At 39.0% G+C, this 20,225-nt stretch overlaps 1 protein-coding gene across 1 annotated transcript in view; it reads left to right on the top strand.

Moving 5' to 3' along the window:
- The window catches only part of PLS1 (plastin 1), a 54,603-nt gene that overhangs the window by 24,329 nt on the left and 10,049 nt on the right, over positions 1-20,225 (top strand). Inside the window, exons 5-11 of the mRNA XM_063306643.1 lie at positions 5,809-5,941; positions 6,921-7,002; positions 7,457-7,622; positions 7,771-7,913; positions 9,287-9,382; positions 10,553-10,748; positions 18,026-18,104. Coding sequence (XP_063162713.1) covers positions 5,809-5,941; positions 6,921-7,002; positions 7,457-7,622; positions 7,771-7,913; positions 9,287-9,382; positions 10,553-10,748; positions 18,026-18,104 — 895 coding nt within the window. The remainder of the gene's footprint in view (positions 1-5,808; positions 5,942-6,920; positions 7,003-7,456; positions 7,623-7,770; positions 7,914-9,286; positions 9,383-10,552; positions 10,749-18,025; positions 18,105-20,225) is intronic.

Here is a 20,225-nt window from a genome sequence, read left to right as displayed (position 1 = left end):
ACCCAGACAGGATAGAAGCAAGGCCCCTCTACTTTTTAACCAGGATTTATTGATTGATTGATTGATTATATTCCATCAAGTCATGCCAACTCTTAGTGACCACATAGGTCGATCTTCTCCCATCACGATCTGTCCCTAACCTGGTCCTTCAGGTCTTCCTACAGTGCACCCATTGCCACTTTAACTGAATCCATCAACATTACTGCTGGTTGTCTTCTCTTTCCTTCCACCTTTCCCAGTGTTACAGCCTTCTCTAGAGAGCTAGGTCTTCACATAATTTGAGCCTGGCCATTTGTGCCTTGAGTGAGAATTCTGGGTGGATTTGTTCAATGATCCATTGGTTCGTTTTCTTGGCTATTCATAGTATTCTGAGAAGTCTTTTCCAACATCAAAATTCAAAAGCATCAATACTCCTTCTATTTGCTTCTTCAAAGTCCTTGCTGGCCTGAAAACATGGCTTTGACATCTGGCTTGGGGATCTGGTTACACAGGTATAGAGTCTGCAAAGTGGCTGTATTGCTATGGAAACTGAGTGTGTTTGTTGTTTTAAGTTTTTATGGTTTTTAATGTTTTTAAGTGATTGTTGGGGTTTTGTTTTGTTTTGTTGTATTTTGTGTTTTTTGTAAGCTGCTCAGAATTATGTATGTGTGATGGGCAGCTATATAAATTTACCAAGTAAATAAACAAATAAATAACAAGTTTTCTAAGCACATTCCACAGCTTGATGTGATCAATATAATAGAAGGTCTTTTTGTAATCAATGAAGCACTTGCTAACTTCTTTTTGGTATTCTTTGACTTTCTCAATTATCCAGCATGCATCAGCAATAATAACACATGTTCATCAGCCTTTTCTAAAGTCATCTTGAACACCTGGTATCTCCATGCAGGGCTTTAATCTGGTTAGATAACCCTAAGCATTATTTTGCTAGCATGGGAAATTAAGGATATTGTATGATAGTTTGCACACTCTGTTAGGTCTCCTCTTTTTTTAGTATTGGAATGTAGATTGACTCTTCCAATCTGTTGGCCAATGTGTCATTTTCCTGATTTGCTGGAACTTTTACTGAAACTTCTTCTGTTGCTTGCCATATTTCTGTGGGTTCCTGTAGCCTTTCAACTTGATAATGACTAGAGTGCTGATCTAACTTCATCTTCTAGTACTAAAGATTCTTGTAAGGGAATATCTTCTAAGGTATCTTGGATGTCGACATCTCTGTTCTCAGCTTTATGTAATGGTTGCCTTATTCTGACATACTCAGCCTCACAAGCAGGTTCTTAATGAAAACTGATTTATTGAAAGAATAGTGTGCAAATACAAAGAAAGCTGAGAATGAGCAAAAGCGCGCCAACTAAAAACCCTCGCTTCAAACCCGGTTCCGCCCTCGCTCCCACTTAGCAACCACCCCCTCCCAGGTGTTAGCAACCGTTGCCCACATCGGCCTGAGAAAGTAACCTTGAACACATTCCATAACCCAAACATACATTCCACAGTTACAGTAAGGAGATTACAGCCTGGCACGGCTTGAAATCTCCACCCAGCAAACACGGATCAGGAAAGTGACATGCGAAACGTTACGATGTATTCAGACCATTGGAACGATGAACATGACATGTACACTATTTCAGTATACTCCTTCCATCTTTGTTTTTTGAATCAGTTACTATCTGCCCAATGGGATCATTTAGCATACCAATTGAGGCTGGAACCTCCTGACTTCAGAGATATTTTCTTATCTCTTCTGTCTGAAATTTTTCGTTAAGTTTGTTTCCGAGATTTTTGTCTTTCTTGGCCTTGGCTTCTTCTTTCTTCTTTGCAAATTCCACAGTTCGTTTTGACATCTAGTTTGCTTTCTTTTTATTTTTTTTTAATCTTTGGCAGTCTCTTTTCACATTCATCCTTAATGACTTAAGTTCATCCCACTGTACTTCTGATTCTCTATCAATTAAGTTGAGGTCTTCAAAGAATTCTGATATTCTCCTTGGAAATGGTGGACGTATGCTCAAGTTCATATTGTGAAAACTGATTGGCTTTATTCTTCTTTTTTAGTTTAACTTGGAACTTGCATTTAAGCAGTTTGTGATCTGTTCAGCACCTGACCATGTCTTTAATGCTATAACTGACCTCCTCCACCTCCTTTTAACAATAATATAGTCAATTTGATTTCTATGTACTTCGTCTGGTGATGTCCATGTATACAGGTACCTTTTGGTTGTTTGAAGACAGTGTTAGCTATAAAAAAAGCATTGAAATGGCAGACATGCCTAAGTCATTCCCCTGCTTCATTTTGGTTTCCTAAGTCATACAATCCAACTACTTTTTCTTCCTTAATATTTCCAACTTTGGCATTCCAGTCTCCAATCACAAGCAGCACAATTTGGCTTGCATGTTCTGTCACTTTCAGATTGAACTTGATCACTAATCTCATCAACCTCTTCTTCAGCATCAGTGGTTGTAGCATAAACTTGCATGATTGTCATATGAAAGGGTTGTCCGCAAAGTCTAATTGATATTATTTGGTCATTGATTGTACTGTAGCCAAGTAGTATTCTTACTATATTCTTCCTAAGAATAAAAGCAATGCTGTTCCTTCTTTTTCATGTCCTCAGTAGTAAGCAGTGTGATCTTCTGACTGAAAGTATCTAATCCCAGTCCTTCTCATTTTGCTGATGCATAAGATGTCAATGTGTAGTTGATTCATTTCATCTTTCACTGTGTTGAGCTTTCCCATGTTCACGCTTCTTATGTACAATGTTCCCACTGCAGCTCCTGATTCTCTTGTATAGCAATATCAGGAACTAGATGTCCCAAAGGTTTAATCTAACCACATCATAAACACCATCAGTGCTCCAAAAGATTCTCAGTTCTTTCTCAGTAGCATGTTGAGTGATATCCAGCCTGAGGCACTACACCATCAATCTGTCACTATATTGTCAATCATTTTATATTTTATATCCATGTGGTTTTCTTGGTAAAAATAAAGAAGTAATTTACCATTGTCTTCTCCTGCACAGTATGAATTGTTGCCTTTACCATTGTCACTAAAAGGATCATCTGCCTTCAATATTTTCCTATATTGCTTCTGCCCATTATAAGTACCTGTCTGCTTTAGTTGGGTAGGTGGATAACCCCCACGTCTTAGGGAACCTTGCTGGGAATATATACTCTTGGCATACATTCCTGGCATTCTTCACTCATCCCTCTGAAGGCCACCCCTCTGCCACAATGAGGCAGTACAGCAGGACTTGTGGGGGTTTAACCTGTATATCAACCCAATAACACAGTCCCTCTCATCATTCCCCTGAATTATCAGGCTGAGTGGTTCCAGCTCTTTTATACACAGACAACATCATGATAATGTCTATTTCTCAGATGGGAATGAGAAAGTCACTGAGAATTTTGGCTTCTATATGCACTATCTGCCACTCCTCAGGTATGAAAATTTGTTCTAATTTTCTTTCCATTTTTCTACATTTTCATTTTTATCTCTTTTACTTTTGTTTCTAACTGCTGGCCTTATTTATTTATCACACATATTTCTATCCCACTGTAATAAGAAAGACTTTCAGTGGCTTACATAAATAAGACAATTTAAAACATCCACAGTATAATCTTAAAAATCAACAATCATAAATAGGAACAATAAACATTAACACTAAAACAATAGTGATGCTGTAGAAATTGAGAACTCTCAATCTGAGGAGGGTTCTCAAAAACAGCTTGATTTTCAGGAGTTTTATGGCCATAATACAGGTTGCTGGATTCAGACACCATGTGTGTAAACTTTTGCAAGTTTGTTTGTTTATTTATCAAATTTTGCCACTGCCCATCTGCTCCTGAGAAAGGGACTATGGACAGTTTACAATAAAGCTAAAAAATTAAAATACGGTAAAACCACAATTAATACATATAAATATAAATGCAAACTATAAATATAAAATAGAATCCAGATGGCAGTAAAAGGTTCTAAATCAGTTCATGTATATATGAGGACCACTTTAGGGCACCAGCCACCCCCAAGAATGACTACTCCCCTTCCTGCCCCAAGCGAGATGGCAGAGCCAGGTCTTCAACTTTTTACGGAAGGTCAGGAGAGAGGGGGCTTGCCTCACTTCTGGGGGAAGAATGTTCCAAAGGGTGGGAACCACTGCAGAGAAGGCCCACTTCCTGGGTCCCGCCAGACAGCATTCTCTTGTAGACAGGGTTCATAACATGCCCTCTCTGCATGACCAGGTGGGACAGGTTGATGTAATGGGGATGAGACGGTCCCTCAGGTTACCTGGACCCATGCCATGTAGGGCTTTAAAGGTAATAACCAACACCTTGAATTGGACCCAGAAGCAAACTGGTACACAATGCAGCTCTCGCAGCAAAGATGTTACATGTGCTGATCTTGGGGCACCTAAAATTGCCCGTGCGGCTGCATTCTGGACCAGCTGTAGCTTCCGGATACTCTTCAAGGGTAGCCCCACGTAGAGCCCATTGCTCTACATGTAAGATATTGGGAAAATAGAAAGGAAGGCAGGACCATTTCTTTAAAATGCATGTTAATCATGTGCTGGTATAAGATATCAGAATCCTAGTATCTCCATGAGCATTATCTTTTATTTAAAAAAGACGTTTACCAACCACATTCTTTTCAATGAGACAGGAATTAATTGCTAGCTGGTTATGTCATTGAACTCCTATTCATAGCAGTGGATAGTGTAAAATGCCTTTTTTGAACTAATTATGCCCCAGATCACTCCCAGTTTTCCTAATGTGAATTTCAGTGAATGATCATTCGCAGTTATCAAGTAACTATTAGGAAATACAGTTTTCTACACTGTTTTTCTCATTAATGTCTGAAGAATGTTGGCTTTTGGGACCATAGCTGGAAAATCACTGATTTGGTGCTTGTTGTAGTAATAGCATGAGCTCATAAATAGGTGCTATGCAGGTAAATAAAAATTACATAGTATATAAATCAATATAAAAATAAAACAGTACAATATCAGACAATTCCTAATAATATATTAGATTATGGAGGAAGTTATCTGCTTCTTCCATTGACCATCATCTTCTCAAGCTGATAATACTGCTGCATAAGAACACTTTTATGCAAATCAGATGTAAAAACAATGGGACAGCAATCAAATTATTTTAAATGAAGGTCTTTTGCTGCTATATGGTATACAAGTCTGTGCATAAAAGCACACTTCTACCCTGGAAGTAATTCAGTCCAACTTTTTAAAAATCGTTCTCCATATTTCTTGATAAACCATAAATGCAATCTCCCATTTGGAACTTGGCTGTGTCATTTTTGAGGCTAGGCTGAGGCTTTGCCAGTTTAAATGCTGACTAAAACAAATATTCTGGGGTGAGTCCTTGGTTTACTGTACACTTTTGGATAGTTACACCTCCTCCTTGAAAAAGCAAATAGACTTGGATTTTCCTTATTATTTTCTTATTGTGGCTATCACCTCTAGATAAAGAGGTCTAGATAAAGCTTTGGCAGAGCTTTAGCGGAGAGAATTGAACCTTGGTATTCAAAAGGACAGATCAAAAATTTCACATCTTTATTACAGTGAGTTGGTGGGTGCTCCTTTTCTCATACCTAAATATTTTTATCATATCCTTCATGCCCCACAAAGAAAAGCATTCTCACTGGCGCAATTTGATGTCCTACCTTCAATGGTTACTATGGATACATAACACAATATTCTTTATTAGGATTGCTTTTGCATGTGCTTAGACAGCCAGGTTGAGTCTGTGGCATATGTGTTGCTAGACTGCTCTTAAAATGAATTTTCCTCTCTTATTTTCCAGAAGAAGAAAAGGTTGCATTTGTTAACTGGATAAATAAAGCTCTTAAAGATGACCCTGACTGCAAACATTGTCTCCCTATGGATCCATCAGATGACAGCCTTTTTAAATCACTTGCTGATGGTATCCTTCTTTGGTATGTTTAGTTTTTTTTAAAAAATGTTTACCAAAAAACTGGCTGGTGAATTCTTAAGGCATTAACATTGCTTAATTTTGATAGGATAAGCCCCATTTATTTTACTAGGAAAGTCAAGCTGATTCTTTCATTGAAATAAAAATTAAAGCATATACAGGTAGTCCTCACTTACCAATGGTAATTGGGACTGGGAACTCCATCGCTAAGCAACATGGTTGTAAAGCGTGATGTTATGTGACTGCCCCAACTTATGAAGGCAATTCTGGCAGTCCCAGTTGCTGTCATTAGGCGAATCCCGCATAGTAGCAGCATCCGCATAAGTCCCCATTGCTGCTTCTCCACTGCTATTGGCAGTCTCATTGAGGAGTTCTACAATGGAAAAGACAGTTCTTCCCCACCACCATTCCATCCTGGGTATGAATGAACTAAGACTGCTATTTTTAACAGCAGCCTTGGTTGTATATGGAGTGCTTTAATACTAATCCGTACTGATCGCAGCAACTATCCAAGGATAAGTTTTTAAAAATCAGACTTAAGCTAACTGTTTCTAGTGGGGTACTAGTGCCTAAGGGCCATTGTCTTCATTCTTCATGCTGACTCAAAGACAGCTCTGCCATTTTCCATCTCAGCAGGGAGAAACTGTATGTTACATGAACATGTTTATACATATACATATTACATATTGCATGCCTCTTCTGTCTGTGGTGACTAAGTCCTAAGCAAATGCTTCAGTTAATAAATGTTAATTTATTATGAATGTGTGAAAAAACTAAATGAATTCCAGCTTTGTGTGTTACTGATGTTGTTCCACTTCTTCTGGAAACAAAATACGCATTAGCAGTTATGCTATCTTGTTTCCATATAGCTCTATTAAATGTTTTACTATTTAATGTTTACATTTATGGAGAAGTTTAATAAGTCACTTTACACTGTATTTCTTCTACATTAAGCTAATAATTATTTTTCTTTACTTTCACAGCAAAATGATTAATTTATCTCAGCCAGATACAATTGATGAAAGAGCTATTAATAAGAAAAAGCTTACTGCATTCACTGTATCTGTAAGTACAATACAACCAAAATCTAAATAGCTGAATGGCAATTAACAGGATGAACAAGGCAGTAAACTGTAAGGTACAAGACTTATATGGATGATGCTGGGCACTAAAATTTGATTGTAGCTCTCAAGTAAAATTACATTATGAGATAATCCAAGCCAGAAATTTTGGGTGAGAAATGGCATTGATACTTTAGATGTTAACCAGTATTTTAAAACATTTAAAAGAATTCGGTTTGCTTAAAATTAAGAAGGGCCTATGCTCTATCAGCTCTTTCAAAGAAAAATACTTAATATTATAGAATAATTTATTAAATGTTCACTTTCATTTTTTCAAATATGCTGAAAACAGTTCAAATGCCAGCTAGTTTGTGAAATCCTCTCTTAGTCTGTGTCGTGTTCATTTCTACATCTGTTTATTTCTGTCTAACATGCAATTATTTTGACTTTGCTTTTAGGAAAATCTAGATCTAGCACTAAATTCTGCATCAGCTATTGGCTGTACAGTAGTTAACATTGGATCTCAAGATCTAAAAGATGGGAAGCCCCATCTGGTGTTAGGACTATTGTGGCAAATCATTAAAGTTGGTCTGTTTTCTGATATAGAAATCTCCAGAAACGAAGGTAAGTATTTTGAAAACCTATCAAGAGTAATACATTCTATAGCTTAAATATATTCTTTTGTTAGTTTTCTTCAGAAGTTCTGGAACAGAATAATAAAGAGTAGTAGTAAAGAGTAAGCCAGCTTATATTTCTTGAAAATCTTTTCCAGCTCTTATTGGTTTGCTGAGCAATGGGGAAGAATTAGAGCAATTAATGAAATTGTCTCCAGAAGAACTCCTGCTACGCTGGGTTAACTATCATCTGGATAATGCTGGCTGGAAGAAAATAAGCAACTTTAGTCAAGACATTAAGGTATACCTTAGTTAAACTCTGTAGTAAACAACGCAATTATTTTGAATCTGAATTTTAAAATAGAACTAATCCAAGTTTTCATACCAATATTGAACTGTTGCGTTTTAATAAAAAGTATACTAATTGAAATACTTTTTGAACCTAACACACCATTGCTGTACATCACCAACATATGAATGATCAGTTCTTAGATGAATAAAGCTGTGCTAATATGTGGCTTGGGAAGTGATTCTTTCTTCCCCAGCAGGCTGGATACAGTGCCGTAGGAATAGAGTATATGATGCTTGACTGACAGACACGGAGTTCCACGTTCTCTTAAAGCCAGGTATAAATCTTACAGAAGAATAAGACATATAAAATTAAAAGTTTTATGATCACAGGAAAAAAATCATTCCTAGAGTCAAGAACCATGAAAGTAAACTAATACTTAAAAATACAACAGACACAGATTTACTTACTTGTTGATTTATTTATTATATTATTAAACTTGTGTGCTGCACAACTCCCAACAAGTCTGCTATCCAGACAAGTAGGAAAGTTGCAACCGGAAATGTTTAGAACTTTGGTTCCAGAGGAAAACAGCTGGGCCAAGATATCTGTAATTGGTAATTCAATTCATCTATATGTTGAACCTTAAGGAAACTCCCATGTTGTTAGAGGAGTGCTTCTTGTCTGTGAAGCCTCTGTTTTAAGCCAGCAACACTTCATGACGCTATCCATCAAGATCAGCTGCTGTACTTTTGTTAGCACTGTTTGTCCAGGCACCTTTTTACTGCTATAAATCTGCAGATGCATCCTCAGTATGATCCTACACTGTCTTTTTCAAAGGGGGTATCCTCCAAGAGAGATATGACAGTCCATTAACAGGATATGTTCTATACAGAATATGACAGAGGTGGTGGTTGTCCTATAGAAGCCAAACATCTTATTCTCCCAACATATCTCCAAATCATTCAGAACTATACAGGCCTTGAGGCTGGCATGATTATTTCCCTTATATTGAAATTAAAATTATCCCACTCTGTCTGTAGCAAGACAACAGAGCTATAGGTATGACAATTGCTACACCACAGAATGTTCCTGTTCTCCTTGGAAACTTATATAATATATTAACAACTCTTAGTTTTCTCTTTCTGCAAAACAGTGGAGATCAAGTAACTTTCTGGTTTGATTGTTGTCTCTTTGCTTCTAAAATTAAACCTAATGCAGAAATAACAATTCATTTTAATTTAATTTAATTAAATTCTATTTAATATCATATATCATAGGCTGCAGCATACTAGTATAGCTGTTCCAGTATGATTCTCATTTCAGCATTGGACAGACAGTGTACATGAAGCATTTTTGTTTAGAATTTGCATTGTTCATTTCAGGACTCAAAAGCTTACTATCATCTGTTGAATCAAATTGCACCCAAAGGAGGCAACAATGGAGAAACAGCCATTGCCATTGATTTTTCAGGCTTTAATGTAAGTGTGCCAGTAAACCTTTCAGGTTACAAACACAGGCTAAGTTGGAGAACCAAGTTGTAGTTTTTCTACTAAAGAGATCTAGTGCCCAGCACAAAGTTTCCACTAGAGTATGATCTAATGGATTTCTTGAATAGATGATTAAACAGTATGATTTAATAGTTAACTAATAGTATGGTACTTTTAAGTTGATACTTTTTCTTAAAGAATGGATTGCTTCATACTATATGATCTGACCAACTATGTTAAAAATATTTGCATAATCCAGCCAGTTGACCTGGTGATTTAATAATGACTCTTAATGTCACTGGATGCTTTTGGAATGGAGCTAGAAGATGGTTCCAAGAATACTGTTGAAGAATCGAGCCTACAGCTGTGGATTTCATGCCATCCTGTCTCAATGGCTTTGTCTCAATTTATTTCTGTCTCAATACATTATACTGTGGATTCAGTTATGGCTTTTCATCACTATGGTACATAGTCTTAGATAATCCTGACTATTCAGATCCCATCTAATCTGGTTTCAGACCCTGACAACCACAAAAAATTTCCAAAACAGTTGTGTAAGTCTGAAAAAGACATGGCTGCTTGAATGACTCAAAAACTACAGTATGCTTTGAATGTGCTTCAGTGAGTTTGGAGGCATCTCTTTTGAGAGATTTGCACAACAAATCTTATTATCAACCCCATGTAGAGGATGAGAAAATAAATGGAAACAAAACAGATATCTGTTAGTATTAGAATAAATTCTTTTAGGAATGTAACAGCAAAGCATCTTACCCTTTTCACCATTATATAAACTGGTTTTTTTAAACATAATAATATATTCTTGACTGCTTTGTGTTCTCCTAGTCAGATTCTGTTCCTAGAGATTACATAAGAAATCCCTGAGAATTTTATTTTGCTTTTAATGAAAACAAATGTTTCCTTTAGACCTTCTGAGGGAAGAGTATGGTTGGACCACTGTAACTGCTCCAAAACATAAATCCTAGATGCATTTATATGCAATCAGGAACCTTGCAAAAACATGATTCTCAGATTTTCTTTCCAAACTATTTCTAGTTTGTATGTATATTTAGAATTCTATGTCTAATGCAAACTTAGATGAATATGTGGATTTAGAAATGTAAAAATACTTTATTTTAAATGTGTAATTTATTTTTCCCCCAGGAGCCAAATGATTTGAGGAGGGCTGAATATATGCTTCAACAAGCAGATAAATTGGGTTGCAAACAGTTTGTGACTCCTACAGATGTGGTTGCAGGCAACCCTAAACTTAATATAGCTTTTGTTGCAAACCTCTTTAATACATACCCTGCCCTGCAGAAGCCTAAAAACAATTCTTATGATGTCAATTTATTAGAAGGTAAGCAGCTTCAACACACACTGATTGGGATATTAGAGAAATACCTATTTGTATTTGGAATGTTTATTCTTCCTTAATTTAAATAATCTAATTTGTTTTTTTTTTTGTTTGCTTGATTATTTATATAGTGTATTTGCATGCTGCCACTCCCTTAATGGCTTACTGCAGCTTAGAGCGATACAATTAAAATAGCAATAGTTCAGTTAAAATAAATGCTAAACCGGATTAAAGGATTTGAGTATCTTTGAGCTCTTTCTAAACCCTAAGGAGAGTGAAATGCTGCCACATTTTAGGCCAGCTGAGTTTTTGGGCTGTCTTCAAAGGCATCCCATAAAGAGTAATCCAGTCTTGTGGTCACCCAGTACACAAATTTTTCTCCTCCACTTATGGACATGATTTATCAACCAAAGTTGATAAAAGCACCTCCTGATTTTATATAATGGTCCAGGATCAATGCTGGATTCAAAAGGGACTTCCAGATTGCAAATTTGATCCATAAGGGGGAATGCACCCTTGCCAATAGGAGGCATTTTTCCTGAAGTCTGCCTTCTGAATCAGTGACAGCTCTATCTTGTCCATGTGAAGTTTCAATTTGTTCTCTAATATCAAGTCCCTTACAGCCTGATGACATTCAGAACCCCTGGAGATGTCCCACCTAAAGCTCACCAGAAAGGAGAGGTACAGCTGACTGTCATCAGCATACTGATAACAACTAGTTTTGAACCTGAAATTCCTGATAGTTCATATAAATAAATATGAATATAAACTATCATATCTGTCACATAGATATGATGGCTCATATAGTTCATATAAAAGTTAAATAACAAGGGATGCAGGATAGAACCTTGTGGGACCCCATAGGGTAATTCTCAGGGTTTGGGGCAGAAGTCTCCCAGTTTTGCTTTCTGGTAGTGCTTGGAGCAGTGCCTGGGAGCAGAACCACAGCAAACAGCATCTTCAATTCCAGTAATGATATTGTGATCAACAGTATCAAAACACATACAAAGACATTCAGGAATGCCAATAGGATTGCACTTCTATATCTTCCTATCCTTCAGAGGCACCATGACTACCTCTATACTGAATTCCAGCTTGAATTCAGACTGAAAAGGTTCTAAGCATTTCCTATTATAAATGTAAGAATTCCACAAGCATTTTTAATGCTGCTTTTATGCATTAATTCAGCAAACAGGAGTCCTGTCAGAATCCGGAATGATGTTCAACCAGTCCATAGTAATTTATTTAGGATTACCTTGATATTCTCTTTCAGGATATTTTGATGGAGAATTAAATTACCTTTTAATTCTTTTTATATGATGTAAAATGGGGGCATAAATAAGGCCATGTTGGAAGAGGTTCCTGGACTCATGTCATTCAGTGTATTTTAAAATACAGACTGCTAGATGTCTCTTGGAATCCTACAGTCTGAGAATAAACACCACAAATTATCCTGCCATTTCTTGACCACCAATTCTCAGCCTCTGACAAATAGCTTATAATAGACATTTAGCTAGATAGATGTTTTAGGAAAAATTGTCTCAAGCTATTCTAAAGATTCCAAAGTCAGAAGTCATCTCCACATTTTATGGAAACAAATCTCATAAATCAATTCATCATTTTAGGGACTTGGTTTTGTTTGTCCTTTATTTATTATCCATTTCAAAACAAACAAAAACCCATCAACTTCTATGTGAATAAATATGCAGTGTCTAATTATTGGCCAAGTCTGCAGCAGTGAACTATGGTCAGAATTCAAGAAAAATGTGGCACCACTAATGACTTGTTTGATTCCCATTCTTTTCTCTCGTCCATGCACAATCAGATACAGAGCCCAAATATGGGGATGGGGAGGAATGAGGGCCAAAAAGTGTCTATATTTCAGAGGTAAGGTTTTAATACTGGAGGTGAAGTGCTAGTTACCAGGTTTACAGCACATGGAGAAATTTAGTTTTTCCTCCCTTGCTGCCCTTTTTTTAAAAAAATGCTTTTTTTGAAATTGCTGTTTGCAATGTGCAAAAATCCCCTATTGTCACCAATGAAGAATGTAATCTCTCTGCCAACACTGAAACAGCAAGAGAGAACAGAATTAAAAGTTTCCTCTTTTGTTTTTGTAAAACTAGCCTTGACAAATTACCAGCATCCCTCCAGTTTGCAATTGCTTTGTAGATTAAAAATGTGCATATTAAATCAAAATATGTTTTTAGCAGTTTATTTTGGCCTAGAAATCTATTGTCTACTTTTTCTAATTGGCATAAGTATTTATATTTCCACAGATCATATTGTCTTCATAAATAATTATATATTTCAGTTAAAAGTGTATCTCACAGTGTTTTCTCCAACCATGCTCCAAGCTAGATGATTTTTCATGTTTTTTTGGTGGGGGGGAGGGCGGATATGCTTGTTTCCATTCAAAGCAACTGTGGGGTAAAATTGGAAGTTGGAATCACTAAAGACTAGATGTTTCTATACCTATAAACCTAATTGCACAAGGCAGTTAAGAATGGAAAAGATTTTCCCCAGTACAATTGAAGCTCCTCTGCTCTTTTGAATGTAAGAAACCCCTGTTTCTGGAGGTACAGTGGGTGGATGGGGAGGAGTTCCAGTCACAAATTGTCCATATCTTGGATCTTAAAGGCTGTGTTTTTAGGAATGTGTTATCATGAACGTTAAGCACATTCACCTATTGAAAGTTAGGCTAGCTCTCATAAGGTTATATTTCATAACTTTCCAATCTTTCTTCATAAAATGCAGATTTGACTCCTCCTACTGTAGGTACTGTATTTAGTTGGGGGCTTTTGGTTTGTAAGATATTTTGAAATCTGTTTTCCCCTTTTATTCTGTTATGACTGCTCTCTTTGTAACTGTCGTGCTTTTGTGACATACTGGTCTTTTTCTTTTAATATGCCATTACAGCTGAGGAAAAATTGCTAACAGCCTTTGATTTTAAAACCCTATAAAATGCCATCTTAACTTTACTTGCATACATAAATTGATTCTTGGGAGTCATGATGTGAAACCTCACAAATGTGAATTAGAAGTTAAAGTTGTCAAGAGTGAAAATTCTCTTCCCTAAATTCAACTATTCGTTCAAAGCATGTATCAGCTAGAAAGGCTTCCAAAACCAACAGTTTCCTGCCTCAGGCTTGTAGAAGAAAATTATGGAGAAAAAAAAAGGAAAACATGAAAACTTAAACATAGTTCTTAATGTTATATAGTTATTATCACAAACAGTTGTAATACAGTCAGAAGTTGTTAGTGATGTTATCACTATGAACTGGAATGGAAACATTTCAAAGACAGGACAGAATAATACTGCATCCTATATTTCTCTCATCACAGCCTATTGAAATTGCTACAGGATAACCCTTGGAGAACCCAAGGGCTCTTCCTCAAAGCTGTGCTGATATGCATATCTGCAGTCCATATCTTGGCAGAAAAATACACTGATATAATTTGTGCCATTCCATCAGATAAGCCCTCTTTTGCCTGTGTGATAAGGCTGGAGATTAGTCCTGTTCTTACAGTTCACAGGTAGTCCTTGGTTAACAACGGTAATTGGGACCAGAATTTCAATGCTAAGCGATGCAGTCGTAAAGTGCTACGTCAGATGATCACATTGCTTAGCGATAGCAATCCTGGCAGTGCCCATTGCCCTTGTTAAGCGATTCCCACCTGGTCGTTAGGCGAGGACCCATCCCGATCCAAGCCATTCCTGGCTTGGTCCCTCTCAGCCCCAAGCCTCAGTAAGACTGCCTCCTCTTGAACTCCCCCCACCCACCTACAGTATCTCCCCCCAATCTCTTCCCTCCTGGCCACCCTACACTCCACTGGCCCTGCCACCCCCAGCTGACCTTCACCATCTTCTTCCTCCTGCTGCTGGTGAGAAGAAGGGCCAGGCCAGGTGCTCCTCATCAGAAGTGGGAAGAAGAACACAGCAAAGGTCAGCTGGGGGCGGCAGAGCACAGGCCGGCAGCCCTGGAGGAGTGCAGGGCTAGCAGAGGCGGTGGAGTGCAAGGCAGCCAGAAAGGGCAGAGATGTGGGGAGGTAGCCGGGGGGGGGGGGAGTTGAAGCACCCATGTGGTCACAAGTGTGGGCAGGCTGCCAAGTGCCCAAATTTTGATCACTTGACTGTGGTGCTGCTGCAATGGCTGTAACTTCAGGGACCTGGCATAAGTACCATTCGTTCAGCATTGTCATAACTTCAAACAGTCGCTGAACGAGTGGCTGTTAGCTGAGGACTACCTGTAATGCAGGACAGTTTATGGACAGTAATTGATGAATTCCTACTCCATACCCCTTTGCTATGAATGTGACCAGTCATACTGTGTCAAAAGGAAACAATTGAACTCTTGTCAGTTTCATCCCATTTCTGATATATCATAAGTTCTACACAGAATTGGCAGTGTGGCAGTCATTAAGACAAACAGTAAGAAAAAGTACACAAGCACTACGGTCTAGTGGTCTTTCAAAAATTCACTAAACCCATATTTAGTGAGTTTTCCAAGATTTGAATCCAGGCATTTACTTTGCAGTTGCAAGTAAAATTGAAAATGTCTATTATTTCTATTTTTTATCACAGGTAGTCCTTGACTTACAGTGGCAATTGGGACCGGAATTTCTGTCATTAAACAATGCAGTTGTAAAGTGCGACCATATTGCTTAGCGACAGCAATCCCTGCAGTCCCGGTTGCCATCATTAACTGAATCCCACACATGTTAGGCGAGGCAACTTCCTGCCAGTTTCCCACAACCAAAGTCAGTTGGGGAAGCCAGCAAGAAGTTGCAAGGCCCAGGCCTGCAGGCAGGTAAATGGCTGCTGCTGGATGAGGGAGGAAGCGAGGGTGTGTGAGGTGTAGAAGAGGGTTGGGGAGGGTGCACAAAGGCGCAGTGCAGCTTGGGGAGGGGGTGCGAGGATGCACGAGGGAGGGTAGGGGAGTATGAGGCTGTCCATGAGAGGTGCCATGCAGGTTGGGGAGGGTCCAAGTGGGTGCCCAAGAGGCATGGCGCAGTTTGGAGAGGGTCGAGCAGGGTGCACAAGGGTGAGAGGTTGAGAAAGAGCTGCAGGTTGGGGAGGGTGCATGAGAGTGTGCAAGAGGCACCACACAGGTCAGGAAGGCTGCAAGGGGGTGCGCAAGAGGCGCTGCGCAGGTCAGGGAGGGTGGGCATGAGACACTGTGTGGGTCAGGGAAGGTGTGAGTTGGTGTGCAAGAGGCATGGCGCAGATCAGGGAGGGTGCATGAGAGGCACAGGTTGGGGAGGGTGCAAGGGTGTGCACAAGGGTGCAAGAGGGTCCATGGGAGGTGCTGCATGGGTTGAAGAAGGTGCACAAGAGGTGCAGCATGGGTTGGGGAGGATGCACGAGGGTGCAAGAATGCGCGAGAGGCACTGCAGGTTGGCGAGGGTGTGCAACATGCTCCACACGAGTTAGGAAGGGTGCATGGGGGTGTGGCGCGGGTTGAGGGTTCACAAGGTGAGTGAGTGGCTGGCACAGCGTGAGCACAGAGGAGTTAGGGGAGGGTGCATGGGTGGGGGAGACTTACCCCAGCGACTTGCGGCCACTGACTTCCTGGGGAAGCCGGCAGAGAAGGTTGCAAATGGCAATCACGTGATCGTGGGGCACTTGCCCAACACCCAGATCACAATCGTGACAGCCGGGGTGCTTGGACAGCCATAACTCTGAGGACCAATCATAACCACCATTCGTTCAGCGCTGTGGTAATTTGGAAAGGTCGCTAACCACATGGTTGTAAGTCGAGGGCTACCTGTAATTCTATTTTATTTCTTATTATAAAACTAATCAAATCATATTAGAAATAATAATAGTAAAAGACAGAAAAATGCATTACATTTTGATTGGCAGTGCTGAGAGCTGCATGGCTATAAAACCTAATGGAGAAATATATCTTACCCCCAACAGCAATAATGCCTAAAGACGGCTGGATTTTTTTTCTTGCAAAATGAATGTGGAAGTTACAACTATTTCGATAACTGAAAATAAACTATCAGCATTTTTCTATCTTGAGAGAGTAAAAAATAATCACCATGATTGTTTACTCATGTCACCTGTTTATGATCTCTGTATATACCTATTGCTGCCCAACATTGTGGTTACCGAAAAAAAGTGCCACAGGGCAAGGTATTACCATGTTCCAGCTTGTGTTGGTTTTCTATTATTGATTCTTGTTCCACATAAAACAATAGTGTATATTCTCAAGAAGGTATTTATTGAGCACTGAACAAGAGTGAAAAGAGTTATGGTGATGGTAGGGGGCAATGAAGAGGTTTAAGAATTTTATTTTAGAGTGGCATATTAAATATAATGATCATTTTTTTCTTTCCATTCCTTTCAATCAGAATTGCATTCTTTCAGCTTGCATGTTATTTGTCCTATTTGTCCAAAGTGGATTTTCTGCATTATTTAGCATGAAGTTTTAATTTTTATTGTGAACTTGCCAAATATATTCTTTAGCATTCCTTCTTTCTATAACTAATTTTCTTGGAAGCATGTTAATTTATTTTGAAATATTCAAAATATATTTCAATTAGAGATTGAGATACCTTTTCAAACAAATCTTAATAATTAATCCCAAAAGGGATTATGCTCCTAATGTGAATAATACAAGATCAGTGCATAAGCAACTGGATAAAATCTTTAAGTACTTGTATTTGTTCAGCCTGTTGTCAATTGATTCACTGTTGAGTCTATACTATACAACAGGATGAAAATATAATAATGAAATAGTGGTTCCATTATTACTGCATGATCTTAATGGGAACTGGTGTATTGTGAAGAAAAATCAGGTAATTTTAACTTAAGGTTGCAAAAGAAAATATACAGTTTTCCTGAATTTTTGGCATAGAAATGCATAGAAAAAATATGCCATAGTTAAAAATATGCCTTCAACCAATCTTATTGGTTAGTATTATAGCCAGCTGAAATGAACTTTGACTCAAAAGATTGAGAGTCATATAGGCCGCAGACTTGTAGTTTGATGGATGGTCTTAACATAACCACCAAAGTGAACTAACAGTTTTTGACAGAGAGAAAAAGAGATTTTTTGCTATTACTGTGCTCTTAAGTATTTTGCAGATTAAGTATTTGTTTTATAGTTCTGATTTAATTTAGATTTGTTTACTCTTCACCCATTTATGTATCTTTCCACGTTAGGATAGAATTCCCTCTCTCTTGCTTTGTGATACCATTCCTCTGATTTTAAAAATGGGCCAGAAAAAAAAATAATCAGAGAATAATTAAGTTATGTATCTTTCTGCTATAGGTGAAAGTAAGGAAGAAAGAACATTTAGAAACTGGATGAATTCATTGGGTATAACTCCTTATATTAATCACTTATACAGGTAAAATATAAATAAATAAATCCTTACGTCATTTGTACACTGAGCAAACCTCACTTACTTAAGGTCCACTGAAATTACCAACACCCTTAAGTATTTTAGATTGTTCCTCTGTTTCAAGGTTTGATATAAAATTATCTGCGGTAACGCAATAGTACCAACTTCAGTCACATTTTTTCTTAGGACACCTGTGCTGAATCATTTAAGCTTCTTACTTCCTTACCTGCATTCTTACCTTGCCTCTTACCTTACCTTTCTTACCTTACCTCTTACTTACTTTCTACCTACATCTAAGGGCAAGGTTGTGCTATCCAGCTCAAAACTTTTGCCAGTTTGGGCAATATTATTTTTCGGTGGATTGATGATTTGAATATATCCCTAAAGCTGTTGCAGAATTGAACTGGTGGCTGGAATGCGAAGTTGATTTTTACAGAGAGCTGACAATTCTAGGAGCAATCTGAGAGCCTACAGTTGTGTGTTCTTTCTCATATACCTCTTGAATAAGTATTGTCTCAATACAATACTGCTTTCTGATTGAATTAGTAAAGATGGTAATACAGTTTATGGTTATATTGCATTCCATAGGATTCCCCCTGAATGAATCAATGATAACACAATACAGAGAGATTTGAACCTGTTGGGCCTGAGGAAGTGGACAGGATCCTTACGATTGTGAACTCAGCCACTTGCTCATTAGACCCGTGCTCCCCCCAGTTGGCTAAGGCTGCCTGGGGGTGACATGTGGGTGGGTTCTAGCGGTGGTGAATTCATCCTTGAGAGAGAGGTTGTTCCTTCACCTCTTAAGGAGGCATTGGTTCACCTCCTCCTGAAGAAGCCATCACTGGATCCCACCATGCTGGACAACTTCCATCCAGTGTCAAACCTCCCTTTTTAAGGGAAGAAGGTGCTTGCGCAGCAGTTTCAGCAGACCCTGGATGAAGTGGATTATTTGGACCCCTTTCAGTCAGGATTCAGGCCTGGACATGGAAGAGAAATGACATTGGTCGTGCTTTTGGATGATTTCTGGTGGGAGCAGGATGGGGTAGTGCATCCATCCTGGCTCTTCTTGACCTCCTTCTGGATCAGCTCCATGGGTTGGGAGTAGGCACAGTATTGAGCTGGTTCTCTTTCTTCCTACGTGGCTGGCACCAGTTGGTGTTAATTGGGAGTGAAGGTCTGCCTGTGGCCCCTACTATGTGGAGACCTGCAGGGTTGGGACTGTCTCCTATTTAACATCTACAGTACATGAAACCACTGGGGTGAAATTATTTGTTGCCATGGGATGAGATATCATCAGTATGTTGATGATACCAATTATACATCTCTACCCCTGGTGAAGTAAGCGATGTTATGTCTTGTCCCGGTGCCTGGAGGCTGTGAGGGTCTGGATAGGGAACAACAGGCTTCAACTGAATCCTGGCAAGACTGAGTAGCTTTGGGTCTTCAGACCATCCAGATCTGGGACCCTCACAGCCATCTTTGGTGCTGGATGGGATGGCACTGCCCCAAACAGACCTGGTGCATAATCTGGGAGTCCTTCTGGACTCACGACTCCTGCTCAAGGAGCAGGTGGCAGTCATGGCTAGGAGGGCCTTTGTGCAACTTTATGTTGTATGCCATTGCACCTGTTCTTGGGTTGTGAGGCTCTGCTCACAGTTACTCATGCCCTGGTCACCTCCCAAATGAACTATTGTAAAGTGGTCTACCTGGGGTTGCCCTTGAAGAGTTTCCAGAAGCTAGCAGGACACATGTAATACCTCTGGTCCATGAGCTGCATTGGATACTACTTTCCTTCTGGGTACAATTCAAGGTGCTGTTTTTGATCTTTAAAGCCCTATGTGGCATGGGGACAAGTTATTTGAGGGACCGCCTCTCCCCAATTACATCTACCCATCCTATCAGATCTGGCAGGAGAGGCATGTTGTGGATCCCCTCTGCTAAGGAGTTCTCTCTGACGGGACCTAGTAGAAAAGCCATTTCTGCCATGGTCCCTGCCCTTTGGATATCGTCCCTCCTGAGGTGAGGTTGGCCCCAACCCTTATGGACTTCCAGAAAGCTCTCAAAACATGGTTTTTTCATCAGGCCTGGAGATCCAGGTAGCAAGAAGCCTGCACATTGGCTGCA

The sequence above is a fragment of the Candoia aspera genome, chromosome 6 (assembly GCF_035149785.1).
Source record: "Candoia aspera isolate rCanAsp1 chromosome 6, rCanAsp1.hap2, whole genome shotgun sequence".
Classification (NCBI taxonomy): domain Eukaryota; kingdom Metazoa; phylum Chordata; class Lepidosauria; order Squamata; family Boidae; genus Candoia; species Candoia aspera.
The sequence above is the reverse complement of the archived record's forward strand: the minus strand, read 5'-3'. Positions and strand labels throughout refer to the sequence as shown.